At 46.2% G+C, this 14803-nt stretch overlaps 1 protein-coding gene across 1 annotated transcript; it reads right to left on the bottom strand.

Moving 5' to 3' along the window:
* Nucleotides 1–7708: 7708 nt before the first annotated feature.
* Nucleotides 7709–14005, bottom strand: LOC139745911 (uncharacterized). Its single transcript, XM_071656580.1, has 4 exons — nt 13944–14005; nt 12363–12613; nt 9853–10014; nt 7709–9193 (listed from the first exon to the last, which is right to left on the bottom strand). Exons 1-4 carry the CDS (start codon nt 14003–14005, stop codon nt 8439–8441), a joined length of 1230 nt encoding a protein of 409 aa, XP_071512681.1. The 3' UTR covers nt 7709–8438.
* Between the last annotated feature and the right edge of the window lie 798 nt (nt 14006–14803).

The following is a 14803-nucleotide window of genomic DNA, read 5'->3' as shown; positions in this document are numbered from 1 at the left end:
GAACGACAAATGTAACGAACGGCGGAATTTTAAAGAACTTCACGACGCATAACCAAACATATTGTTATCACTAGTGTGTACCTCATAACATCATCGGATAACGGGATGTTACAGACACATTACATGAAGCCATGAATGTGTAACACGTAACAGGCTAGCTTCCCACTGCTTGTTTCACGTGTGTGTGACTGTGTGTCACCAGAAGGTCGTTTTATCCCGATCCCTATTAGACCTGGGATATCTGCCAACTGCTTTATGATGATGTTATGTAAGAAAATTTACCGTGATCATTGTTCAGAACAAATCACTTTTACCAACATTTAAAGTTGAATATTTTTGGGAAAATGTTTACATAATATGATTACGAAAGTTTGATGACTCTGGGGTCAGGTCAAACACTAGGTCATCATTCCTCACGGTCGTGCCGCCGTGCACTAGGGTCAGGTCGTCATGCTCAAGGGTTGTCTCGTTGTTCTCATCGTCGTATCATTGTGTCAGTCAAGAGGTTGAACAGAGCTCCTATACACCAGCGGGCAGCTAGGAGCTCCATAGGGAGGTTATGTCACAGCCTCACCTGCCGGTAATCCTTTCAGCCCTCCAGAGTAAACACGTGCTACACTCCCGTACCCTCACTTTACAGCCCAATAACCTGGCCCAAGATTATGTTGTCCAGGCGTAACAAACCCGGAGTATGGGCTGGACGAGGAGAGTAATGGGTGAGTGGGTTATGGGAAGAGTGCTGTGAGCAGATGGTGGGTGAGTGGGGAGAGAACTGGTGAGTGTGGGAGGGTTCAAGTGTGAGTGGGGAGAATATTGGTGAGTGTGGTAGGGTACTAGTGTGAGTGGGGAGAAGAACTGGTGAGTGTGGTAGGGTACTAGTGTGAGTGGGGAGAGGAGCTGGCGAGTGTGGTAGGGTACTAGTGTGAGTGGGGAGAGGAGCTGGTGAGTGTGGTAAGGTACTAGTGTGAGTGGGGAGAGGTACTAGTGAGATTCTGGAGACACCACAAAGGGAAGATTTTTAAAGTTTAACAGAGGGAAGAATTTAAAGACTCCACAAAGGAATGTCTTTGAAGGCTTTTAAAGAATAGCGTTCCAAGGAACCGAAGATGGAAAGACCTTAAAACTCTACATAAGTAAGAATTTAGACTCCACACAAAGATTTCAAACATTCCATAAAAAAAACAGATTCTAGACACTTCAAGACGAAGATCTTTAGAAGTATACATCCAGCAGGAGGAAGATCTTCTATACTGTATAGAAAACGCAGACGTTAATAACATGAACAAGAGATCCATCCGAAAGTGCTTGGTGCGATTCATGTCTGCTCCTCAAGCGAAAATGACTGTGTATAATGTAACCAAATTACACAGTGCAGTATGTTGTGTTCTTCCAGGATATTACCCCCTAACTATCCTCTTAGTTCTTCTTTCAGCTGAATTTACATACTCACTTTTAGCATATGGCTGTTGTGATGTTAACTGCAAGAAGGAGAGAAAGGAAGGAAGAGAAGGAGGAGAGGGAAAGTGGGGAATGAAGGAAGGGCAACAGGAGAGGGAAGGAGGGGAAGAAAGGAGGGGAAGGAAGGAGGGGAAGGAGGGGAAGAAAGAAGAGGAAGGAAGGAGGGGAAGATAGGAGTGGAAGGAGGGGAAGGAAGGAGAGGAAGGAGGAGAAGAAAGAAGAGGAAGGAAGGAGGGGAAGAAAGGAGGGGAAGGAGGGGACGGAAGAAGTGGATCAAATGGCATGAATTCAGATTCCATGAAGATGTTCATAAAGTGTCTCACTTGGTCAGCTTTAGGCGGTCGGGCTGGGGAGGGTTTGTGAGGTGGGACGGTAGAACCAGGACAATAAGGGATAGTGGGATGGGACGGCAGGTGTGGGATGGTCGGATAGGTGGGAGAGAGGGGATGGTGTGTTGGGATGGGGAGAGGATGGGTGTTGTACTCTTATTTATGTACATTATATTTGCATGTGTAGATTTTCTGCTTCCCAATACATGTAAATGTTTAGTGTATTTATTCGTTCACCTTCTGTGTAACGTTGTTACAGCCCTTCAGTCAGTTTACCACTTGAGCAGTATCATGACTGTGTTATCTGTCAGTCTGCCCAGCAGTGAAGGCCACTCCTCCCTCTACCTCTGTGGACGTCCAGACCACAACTGAATATAACCAGATAACTTTTAACATTCCCGCCTCCCACACCTCCTACACACGAGAGCTCAGCTGGACAACAAACTGCCAGCCTCGCCTGTGCAGCACATGAATCGTCTTACCATCAAGAGTTATCTTTACCAGAGCCACGACCTTGTGAGCAACGTTATATATAGAGTGATGGGACTCAACTATGCCTGACGGGAAGGAGGATCATGGGTCACAGCAGGAGTATAATGCTAACCCACGCATCTTACTGGCTGGAGGCTCGGAAGGTCAATGTGTGAGGCAGGAAGTTCAGGGATGAAGTCGCCTGGGGTTTATGTGTTCTGTATTTGTGGATATGTGTGGGAAGTACACACACACACACACAAACACACACACACACACACACACACACACACACACACACACACACAAACAGGAGTCCAGCCAGAGTCTGAATTACAGTGAAGGTTCCTGCAACTTTCCTAGGTATCTGGTACTCACAAGATGACTCACTTTGTCTCTCAGACAGATGAGGAACATCTGTTTGTTAAGATATCATCACTAGAGAACCTCGTGAAAAGTATCAATAATTTGCCAGTGTTTACACGTGTTATGATCGTTCATGGTCCACTACACATCATAATGAGTCAGGTGGAAAGATGTAAACTATCATTTCATGAAAACATTTACTTGAGTTTGCAACACACACAGGCGGACGGTTAGTGGCACGAGTTTTGAACCCAATAATTGTTGCAGTTTGCAACGTCGTTTTGTATTTATTGGTTTACCGAGCGTCGGCTTCAAAGCTCAGCTAATGTGTTCATAAATTTTCAAAGGCTTCGGCTGCCATCAAACAGTCGGGGTTTGTGTCATGATGTATGGATCAAAACCTGTTATTATCTCAGAAGGTCGTCCGTTGCGTGTGGGGTTGATGTGTCCTTATGTGTGTGTGTGTGTGTGGGTGGGTGTGTATCTTTTTACACATGCATGAGTATTCATGTTTGTTATGTATATGTGTTTTATGTATGCTTTCATGTGTTATGATATGTAAGTGTCGCTGATCGTAATCTGGTTTGCCACTTTGTGCCATGTGGACACTCAGGTCAGTCATAACATCTGCCTCACACAACAACGTCGTCCTGCCACAGCGAAACCACAACGCCGGTTGTTACTTTATTTACTGAAAAGTTAATCCTTTCCATCAAGTAACTCAAAGTTTAGAAGGAGAGTTGGATAACTGAACATAACAGTGGATTTCAGAAATGAGTTTACGTATGGAGATGATCAGAGGGATAAAGACAGGTTTTAGAACAGAGAGAAAATGTTTTTTTGATCATTTCTTACATGTTGCTTCCTCTAGAAGACCATATGACAGCACGGTGCTGGGATCCATAACAATGATGGTAACTTTTGTGATTGTTCACATTAACAACAACAGAAAGGCTGGTAATAATTGCTAACTATAAAGAACATGTTACCCTCGCCAGGATTTTCAAATAATTTTGCATGAAAAGTTCTAAATAGCAGTTTGGGCTCATTAATTGCAACATTACTGGTAATAACATTTATTAGTTTGTACAATTATCTTTTTTAATGACATTATGTTGTGACGTGTCGGTGATGCATAATGTAAAGTTCATCTGCAAATACTGCACACGACCGACACTATACCAGCCGCGTCTTTATGAAATATTTCCAGCGAGTGAAGATGCAAAGCAGGTTCCTGGATATGTTATCCATATCTGTAGCTTTACATTCATCGCTATGTTCATGTTGTTTCCTTCAGAATGATGACCCTTGACCCTAGAGCCTAAAAAAACGTTCATTGGAAGCATAGGTAAGTTATGTAACTATACAGGCGAGTTGAAGAGAATCTGTGAAAGTGGTACTGCTGTATACAGTGTGATGAGGGAGGTAAGAGGAGGGTGTGGAGGAGAGGAAGTGTGGAGTGAGGGAAGCATAGGAGCAAGAGCAAGGGAGGGAGGAAGGGAGGAAGGGAGGGAGGGAGGGAGGGAGGAAGGGAAGAGAGGGATATTTTGATGGAGGAAGTAAGGAAAGTAGGGAGCGAGAGAGGAGGAAGCTCAGGATGGAGTGAAGAACGAGAAACAGATGGAAGAAGAGAGAGAGAGAGAGAGAGAGAGAGAGAGAGAGAGAGAGAGAGAGAGAGAGAGAGAAAGAGAGAGAGAGAGAGAGAGAGAGAGAGAGAGAGAGAGAGAGAGAGAGAGAGAGAGAGAGAGAGAAAGAGAGAGAGAGAGAGAGAGAGAGAGAGAGAGAGAGAGAGAGAGAGAGAGAAAGAGAGAGAGAGAGAGAGAGAGAGGTTCACCGGGTGAGGAAGATGGTGAGGCCCTGGCAGAGGCTTCGTCACGTAAACATCAGTGAACATCACTTAGACATAAAGAAGAGAAAGAATAAAAATCATTCTCTTGTTTGCTATCAACAATATACTTCCCACAAGACACTCATGATGATGTAAACACTTGAAATTTGTCTGGGTCACGGTGTGCTGACCTGTTTCCTTGTTTGTTTCTTGTTTCTATATACGTACCCTTGTTTACTTTGCCTGTATGTGCAAACATTTTCAGTGACGCAATTGAACAAGATTTTCAGAAATAGATTCATGGTAAATCATGATGGCATTGGTGTAATATGGAAAGGGTTTGCTGTCGGCATAAACAGGTGGTAATTCCCCTTAAGATATGAATATGTAAAATGGTACAGCAATGCTCAGTGTTTAGCACACATTTCTATACACATTTCTCATATGTGATTATCTTACTTTTCAGACTTGTACAACCTGGGAGGATGGTCTCTTGTGGTAGTTTCCTGGTCGAGTTTCCCGCTCTCTACCACAGCCCGGCCGGCAGACCCACGCTCTGTATCACAACCTGACCGTACGAACTTTGCCACACACCTGCAGTTGTAGTTTCACAAAATCATGATGTATATTTTCCTCCTGTATCACCATAGGTTCAATCTTTCCTCTTAAGAACAAACAGATGACAGGTACACTCAGGCAGGTGCCCATATCATGTGAGGAAAAATCAATCCGCAAACAATATGTTCATGGTTTCGTTTCTGACGCCAGGTTCATCCTGGAGCTCATACTGGAGGACATAATGGCGCCAGATATGACCTGGAGCTCATACTGGAGGACATAATGGCGCCAGATATGACCTGGAGCTCATATTGGAGGACATAATGACGCCAGATATGACCTGGAGCTCATGCTGGAGGATCTAATGACGCCAGATATGACCTGGAGCTCATACTGGAGGACATAATGACGTCAGATATGACCTGGAGCTCATGCTGGAGGATCTAATGACGCACAAGAAACACAATAGACGCTTCTTGTTCCATAGTGATTTGAACGCTACTCCTCATGTGACAGTAACGTTCACTGGATGGCTCGGTTCACGTCACTGCAAAACGATTCTGTACACCAGAGGCATTTGGTTCCATGTTTAGTCTCGATGGTCACCTGGCTTGCATTCCAGCAAAAGTCATATTCATACTTCATAACTCCCTCTCCAAGAGATCCGAAATCTCTTACAAAACCTTCAATTTTCCTTACGAAAGGCCATGATATCCTGTAAGACACCTGACCTCTAGCAGAGACGAGACGAGCACACAGACTGCCTCCCCCCACCACACACACCCGCACCCCACACTCAGTGATCCTATGTTTGCTGATCTAAGACTCGTGTCAGACGAGCTACAGACCGTGATATTAAAAGTTTTTGAGTCTTTTATTTGTGCCTTCTCTCTCTCTCTCTCTCTCTCTCTCTCTCTCTCTCTCTACCGCTGAGTTCATCACCACTGTAGTTGTTGCAACCACTGGTATACGTATGTAGGTGTTGAGCACCTTGGAAGCCGTCTTGGGGTCACGTCGTCATGAAGCTTGCAAGGTGTTCCTCCTGGGCAGCGGAAACAACGAAAGACGAGACTTTACCATCGTACATCATGCAACACCAGCGACGGTCGGGACATTAGAGATGACACATGCAGAAATAACACCTTAATAAAGCATTCAACTGGGTAGTGGCTGGAAGAAGACGGGCCAGATCTAGAAAAAGATTGAGAGACGACATCTTGCAAGTCTTAATGAAATGAAGGATTGGAAAATTGGATAAACATCAGGAGGATGGAATTTTCCAATATAGATTGGCATGACGGTAATGATGTTTATTATTGACATGCTGACAGCCAACCTGGGAGCAGAAGTAAACAAGTGAATACATCAACAACATGTGATACTTGGTAAGTAAACACCTGCAGAATGATGAAGGACATAACAGGTTGCGTTAACACTGCTGATCTCTCCCTTACGTTCATGTTTGCTTGACTGTATGGCACTAGGGAGTCTACACCACGATGCACCAAGTGGGGATTACTGTCAACTGCTGTGATAATGTTACGTAAGAAAGTTTACTTTGATCGATGTCCAGATCAAATTGCTTTTACCTACGTCTTAAATAGAATATTTTTGGGAAAATGTAAATGTGATTAAAAAGTTTGATTGCTCGAGGCGGAGGTCAAACACCAGGCTATCATGCCAGGGGATCGTGCTGCCGCGCTCATGGGGTTAAACTGAGTTCTGTACCACCGGACAGCCAGGAGCCACTTAGGGGAGCTAAGCCACTGCCTCACCTGCTGGTAATCCTTTGAGCCCTCCGGAATAAACATGCGTTACACTCCCGTACCCTCACTTTACAGCCCAATAACCTGCATATCTTGCTGGAAAATTGGTTTCCAGGACGGTGTTCCAAGATTATGTTGTCGAGGCACAGCAGAGCTGGAGTAGAGGCTGGACAGGCATACTGATGGCTCAGTGGGATGGGACCAGAGTGCTGGGTGCTGGTGGTGGGTGCTGAGGAGTGGGGGGGAGGCACTAGTGGCTAGGGAGAGGTGCTAGTGGCTGGGGAGAGGTGCTAGTGGCTAGGGAGAGGCACTAGTGGCTAGGGAGAGGTGCTAGTGGCTGGGGAGAGGTGCTAGTGGTTAGGGAGAGGTATTAGTGGTTGAGGAGAGGCAGTAGTGAGTGGAGGAAGGTTATAATGGGAGGAGTGGGTTGCTGGTGAGTTGGGAGAGTGACAGGTGATTGGAAGGAAGATTTTTAAAGACTTCTGAGGAATATTCTTAAAGGTTCACAAGAGGAATGTTTTAATGTTTCTTAAATGATAAGATTTTAAAGACTCCTGCAGGAGGTTTCTCCAGAACTCACAAAAGGAAAACTTTAATAATATTTGCACAATCTCCATCTAAAAGTCCTCGGCTGCGTTCAAGGCCGAACCAGCCCAAATTACTTTGTATAATGTAGCCAAATTACCCACTGCAGCATGTTGTGTTCTTCCAGGATATTACCCTCCTAAACAACTTTTCTTACTTATTTACTCTCGATCGTCCAGAGTGTTGCTTATTCTAGGGCAACGTATGAAAACACAGCCCTGCAGTGAGCAACATGATCACAAAGTTTCTGATTCTATCCAGTAATTGCAAATAAGACTCACATTAACTGCTCTCTATAAAGAGAGCTATATTTACCCGGAATTTAAAATGATTCATTAAAATAATACTTTATGGAAAGTTTTAATTTGCATTTTGGGATCATTGATTACAACATTACCGGTAATACCACTTATTAGTTTGGATCATTATCTCTGTTAATGATATTATGTTCAATCATGAAGCTGAGGACTAATATTCAATTGAAAGTCTACAGTAAATATTACACACTACATGTGTATGACATAACCCAACCAACACCAGACATTAAACACCTTCCTGGACGAGTAAGGTTGTGTTCGTTGGATTTCTGAACCATCATTGTGTGCAAGTTCATCGATTCCAGTGTTGCGGTACAGAACCATAAGACCGTGGCTGGAGGTTATTCACACCAGCAATATCTGAAATCATTTTATAGACAACTTCACATTTTATCAGTTCGATCAATTTTCTTGGAGTATTTGAAGTAAATTTTCATGTGATGAAAGAATAACATTTGTGTTGCTCCTTCGTGAAGGGTCGACAGTGGAGTTACCAGCGAGTGAGGCACAGTGCATGAGGTACCATACACGAAGGATCAACACACACACACACACACACACACACACACACACTGTGCACCAACATCACGTTGCCAAGACGTTCTTGGAGTGTACGTCCTGTACAGCCTCTCCCGCTTGTTGAAATTATCGGAATGAAGTGATTAACCTGATTTTCCAACACCAAAGTATATAATGGTGTTGAGAGGAGCCAAGATGATACTGAGACGAGCCATGATGTATAAGCAAACTTGGCGGAGGTCTAAATGTGGTGTTGTGGGAGTGTGCGCGTAGCCTCGAGGTGATCCAGTAATGTCTCCTCACTGGCCAGTTCAACATTTTCCTGTTGAGAGTTTAGATCGTTTTCTTTATTAACATTTTTCATGACACTGACGACGACAAACACAATGAAAGTTATAACTAGAGCACAGATAATGATGTCCACCGTCAGACCCCACCACTGGATTGTGTTATGACTGCGTTGTGTGCTGGTACCGCCAGGAGTTTGTGTAGTAGGTTCAAACGTGAGGGAGATATGTGTAGTATTCATTGTTTGTTCGGATATTTCCGCATCATTTGGCGTTTGAGTAAATCTCTCGATATATTTCTGATAAAGAGCGTTCACTTGACTGCTTTCAGTGTGGTCAGGTGCGTGGGGACATTCTCCAAGCAACGTCATATTCAACACCTGAGGCATACCTCCCACATTTCCTAATTTCTCGTCACAGTGGCAGTGGGGAGCCTCGTCGTGTGTGATCACCAGGAGGGTACACGCCCTGTCCACGCTCACACACAGGGCCTTCACTGCAGCGTGACTGATGCGGGCGCTGCGGGGGCGAGTGTAATGAAGGCAAGGATCAGGTCTGGCCACACACCGCCGGACCGGCAGAGAACAACCCTCACCGAAATGTTTATTCTTCGTGTCGTTCCAGTTGGCTGTGTGTTCCCTGACAGTGTTCCAGGGAACATAGGTCACTAAACGACGAGAATCTTCAGCCATGGTCTCCAACTTCGGATCTGTGGAAAAAAAATCACTATATATGCATAATGAAATACACATCACTAACGATACATATCTCTGATACCCACTCTAGCCCGGAATACATGACCAGGTGATTTAGATTAGAAATACTTCATCAGTTTGTATGTAATGTATATACTCTTCCTTTGATGTAGATGATCCGATACAGATACAGATGTCAAATTAAAAAACAAGTCACGTATGAATTTGTATAATGTTAGGATCACAGTTACATGTCGTCTAACGCTGGAAAACTGTACCGACGTGTTGAATGTATCACGACACAGATCCGTGAGAGCGTGGCAGAACCTCCGGGTATTGATTACACTTACTGATGAAGACAAGTGGCAGTACCGATACTATTGTGTGGGTTGGTAATACAGTATTAACACTGATAACCTGAGTGATAGTGGAAAGTATTGATTAACGGTGTGGTAGATGCTCCACCCACACTAACAGCGATCACTGCACCCGTGATAGTGTCGACACCCACACTAACAGCGATCACTGCACCAGTGACAGTGTCGACACCCACAATAACAGTGATCACTGCACCGGTGATAGTGGCAACGCCTGGTAACACAACGCTTCTGATATCTACCGATTCTCGACCATTACGATGTCCAGCGGGATCCCAACCCACTGTGGCCATTACCTGGTACAGCAGGACGCCAGCGGCCGTCAGAGTCCCTCCTGAACCACTGGTGACCCAGGCATGGGTCAGGGAGGGTCCTGGCCTCCACAGACCACTCCAGCAGCGCCATCACCATCACCAACCACCCCACCATCGTCGTCTCCATCCGCCATGAACAACACCCTGCAAGATAAAGTTCCAGGTTGACGAACAATATGTTAGTCTCCCACTTGTGACAGACGGTTAATAAAGGAGAACAAACCTCGAAGTATTATCGAACAAACTTCGAAGTATCATCAAAGTTATGATTCATCTTTCCATATCGAGAACATCAACTGTTTTCGTCGTCCAGTAGGAAAGGATCCAGTCTATTCTTATCGAGTTATTCATCATGAACATCTTCGTAAGGACAGAACCATGCACTACTGAGGCCCAGCTGGCGGTCGGCACCCCAGGAGGGAGGATTGGCGGCAATCCGCCTCACCAACAGCAACTCAGCTACACCTCAGGTAGTGGGGGAAAGAGTGGCACCAGCCTCACCAGCTGTAACTCAGCTGGACCACAAACAGAGGGGGAGAAGTGGCCTTTATCTGAACGTTGGCAGAATCATTCACGAGTTCCTTTTGATGCCCACGACATTATCTGTTGTTTGTTGTGGTGACGCAGAGCAAGAGAAAAGCTGCACACACACACACACACACACACACACACAGGTACTAGCGTCCTGGATGTGGTGTGATGGTTGCTAATGATCACAGCAGGAAGGAACACCCTCGATGACGGTGTTCAAACTCCCCAGCACCCCGACGGTCCCCCACCCAGGCTCGCCAGCACCCCGACGGTCCCCCACCCAGGCTCGCCAGCACCCCGACGGTCCCCCACCCAGGCTCGCCAGCACCCCGACGGTCCCCCACCCAGGCTCGCCAGCACCCCGACGGTCCCCCACCCAGGCTCGCCAGCACCCCGGTGTCTTTCCTCACTGCACGGCTGAAGCAAGTGGCACTGTTTGCAGTAAGCGAGCATCAGGACCTGCATCAGGACGAACCATTACCTACTGTCTGAGCTTGTGTGTGTGTGGGTGCGTGTTTGTCTGTGTGTGTGTGTGTTTGTGTATGTGTGTGGTTACCACTGGTCTAGCAGGCACCGGTGGTGTGGTTTTCCTCTGGTATGTCAGCAGATGGGGCTGGCGTGGGAGCCACGGGTGCTCTGGGCAACCCAGGTGTGTCAACGGTAACGACTGGTTTAGGAGGCAATCTGGTACTACATCGCCCTCACTGGACCATTATGAAGGTGGTGTGTGTTGCTGCCAACCTGTAGTATCTTTGACGAGGATAGTGTTGATCTCGCAGAGGAGAAGAGAGAGAGAGAGAGAGAGAGAGAGAGAGATAGAGAGGAGTCAGTCCAAGCGAGGTCAGTCATCGCTGGGATCCTGTCCGGAGAGAGTAAATGAGGAAAACTTCAACTCATTGTTTGAGGAGGTGAGTAGAGGCCAGCGAGTGTGTGAGGAAGGCTGACGTCATCCCCCCAGCCTGGCCCACAGAGGAACTGAACAGTACATTTAGTCTTTGCTTACTATCATGTGTTTCACAGGAGGACGAATGTTGTATCCAGCGTCACCTTACGGTCATAATTGGTCATATTTAGGTCTTTGTAAGCCTCATGATGTTTGTGTGGCTGTCTGTTTCTATGGAGGTTTGTCTCATGTTACTTCTTCTATCTATATTATCAGACCTTCCCTGGCTGTGATCATGAAGCACGTTGGTGCAAGAGAAGATATCACTTATCATTATCCATTGTCAGTATTGTTCTCAAGACGGCAAGTCTATCGACATTTGAAATATCCTAAATTTCAGTGGAATTTAACTGTGAATTTGTAACGTTAGTTTAGATAAGACAAGTCTTCAGTGTATTGACTTAGTCGTGTGTGTCCACCATGTGAGTCAGTCTGGTATCCTTCGTGCACTTCAGGTTTCACGATCCATCGTGAGGCCAAGTGTTAGATTCCTGCTACAGTTGTAGTCACCGTCTGGCCCAGTGCTCTATGTTCACTTACTGGTCCAGAAAGTTGGAATACGTGGTGCACATGACCACGTGTCACCACACGTGGTGCACATGAATACTGGTCACCAGACGTGGTGCACATAAACACTGGTTACCAGACGTGGTGCACATGACCATTGGTCACCACATGTGGTGCACATGACCACTGGTCACCAGACGTGGTGCACATGACCACTGGTCACCAGACGTGGTGCACATGACCACTGGTCACCAGACGTGGTGCACATGACCATTGGTCACCACACGTGGTGCACATGACCACTGGTCACCACACGTGGTGCACATGACCACTGGTCACCACACGTGGTGCACATGACCACTGGTCACCACACGTGGTGCACATGACCACTGGTCACCACACACATTCTATGGCAATGAGTCTTGTAAAGACCCAACAGTCGCACATATCTTCCCATGCCAAACCATCACTATATTCACCGTACCATGAACGCTATCTTTCCACACCTCACCATAAACCCTCACTACCCCAGACACTGGGTGGTGACAGGGGACAGAAACACCTCTGCGGAACACCTCCGATGCTTCAGTAAGACTGCCATACGGAGGGGTGGTCAAGGCTGAGTTCAGTGGGGAAATGCCTTCACGGTGTCCTTGATGCCCAGAGCGTTGAGTAGCGCAGCGCTCGGCTGCCCAACCATTGGTCGCCTCGGGGAATGGGCGGAGTTTGAGGTGTTTGCTTTGGCGAAGTTTCTCGTGTTTTCTTTCAAAGGAAATAGAAAATGAGAACATCACACTAACAACAAGTTTTACAATCTATGACTAACAATTTGTGTGAAGCTACGTAGATTGGTTTAGTCTGGGATAAGATCGACCATGTCCACTGGCTCCCACACCAGATCATGGAGTATGTATTGCAGCAGGTCACGCTGATGTCAGAGACGGGCGTGGCTTCTCCTGTAACTCATTCGTCTGCCGTAACTGCCTCCACTCTCAAGCACATCTCTTACCAGCAGCCCCTCTCCCTCTGAGCTCTCCCAGCCACCTCTCACCTGTCCTCGCCACAGGGTACACAGCTAAGCCCCTCCCCAGCCACCGACCCCTCCTCAACCCCACACCCTCCACCAACCCCTCCCCCCTCCACCTCCCCCTCCCCCCTCCACCTCCCCCTCCTCCGATGTGCCTGTTCTGGTAATTTCAATTTCAGTTCGGAAGGTCCTGTAATTGGACTGCGTATTTTTTCCCTTAATATTTGGATATCCAATTTCTTGGACCCAATATACCGCATTTTCCATTGAGTTTTTAGGTCAGAGCTGCATGACTGAGAAATTTATGAAGCCAACAGGGAAATATGGTTCGAGTCATGCAAAGCTCTGGACCTGCTGGAGAATGTCTTCAAGATCCAACATTTAATTTTTTTTCAGATACAGAACGTTGAAAATGGTGTCGTAAACAAGCTGAAGATTTGCTGGCTTAGTTTTGCATTACCGTCATTAAGAAGGCTAATTATACGTAGTTTTCGCCTACAGTAGTGGTAATTAGAGCAACTAATTAGAGCTGGTTTGTCCTACAGAGGTGGTCATTAAGGAAGCTAATTTCATTTCCTGTCAGCTGAGTCAACAGGTCTGGCGTCCTACGCTGATGACGAAGGTCGATAAGTTGTGTACACCTTCCTAACTCCCTCACGCCCTCCTCCTCCCTGGCTCCCTTACTCCCTGCTCCTCCCTGGCTCTCTAACTACTTTTCTTCTCCTTGGTCCCTCACTCCCTTGCTTCTCCCTGTTTTCTGACTTCCTTGCTCCTCCCTGAATATATTCTGTATCCTCCAGGTCCTATCCTGTCCTGCATCTCATCACTTTTCAACCTCCTTGTCCTGTCATTCATGTGCTGTATGTTCCTGTCTCCATTCCCTTCAGTATACTTACCTTACTGTGTTATTCTCAAGAACATAATTTCCTGTGTGTGTGTGTGTGTGTGTGTGTGTGTGTGTGTGTGTGTGTGTGTGTGTGTGTGAACCTCGACAACCTGCCTGGCTGACATCATGGTACACGGCAAGTGTCATTTGTTGTCAGGTGGATCATGAGTGTGGCCCACCTGACGGTGACAACCTCGTAGTGCCCACCGTCTGCAGTAGTCGCAGAGTCGGGCGGATACATCCGTTAATGGCACGTCTTTCATGATGTTAATGAACTCGAAAGTCTAATTACGGGAGTAATTAGAGAGCGTTATGAAGCTATGTGTGTGTGTGACACCTGGTGCCTATCCTGGGTGAGGATCCACGCCTGTATTGGATGAGGGCCAGTGTCTGAGTCATAGTGATAATCTTAATTAATATACCTTATCAAAGTCAGATTTAGCATTTCGGTCAAAGTTTAACTCTAGGTCACTCAAAACCAATGTTAAAATCAAAGCTGGAATACCACTGGAGAAATATCATCATGAAATCAACTGCATTTCTAAGAAAGTGACATGATCAAAATCATTATCAAAAATTTTAGTCAGCGTAAAAATCAATCGTGTTTTCAACATAAGATTCACAGTTAATATCAAAATCAGTAGTGTGTGTGTGTGTGTGTGTGTGTGTGTGTAGTCGCGGGAGGAACAGGTCACCATCTCATGTGGCCACAGTAGATCAGGTCACTATCTGAGTATATGCGAAACTTTCAGGTAATACAAGTCGGTGAGGAAAGTGTGTGGAGACGCGGGCTAGGCAATCACTTGTCCACAGTGGAGGCCGCGCCTCGCGCTGCACGTCACCCTCCTGCAAAATTGTTTAGCCTTTGTTCCTGCCACTTCAGGCAGCAGTCGAGGGTACACCTGTGGGGTGTTGCTGTTCTTCTCTCTATCTTTACAGTGATATCAAATCTTGGTTGTGACTGTGTGAGCGGATGGACAACTCTTGTGACAACGAGCAGACCGCTCTCAGAAAGAGCAGGGCAGAAACGTAAGTTTCA

The sequence above is a fragment of the Panulirus ornatus genome, chromosome 63, assembly GCF_036320965.1.
Source record: "Panulirus ornatus isolate Po-2019 chromosome 63, ASM3632096v1, whole genome shotgun sequence".
In the NCBI taxonomy this organism is placed as follows: domain Eukaryota; kingdom Metazoa; phylum Arthropoda; class Malacostraca; order Decapoda; family Palinuridae; genus Panulirus; species Panulirus ornatus.
Note: the sequence above shows the minus strand (reverse complement) of the source record. Positions and strands in the feature narration are given on the sequence as shown.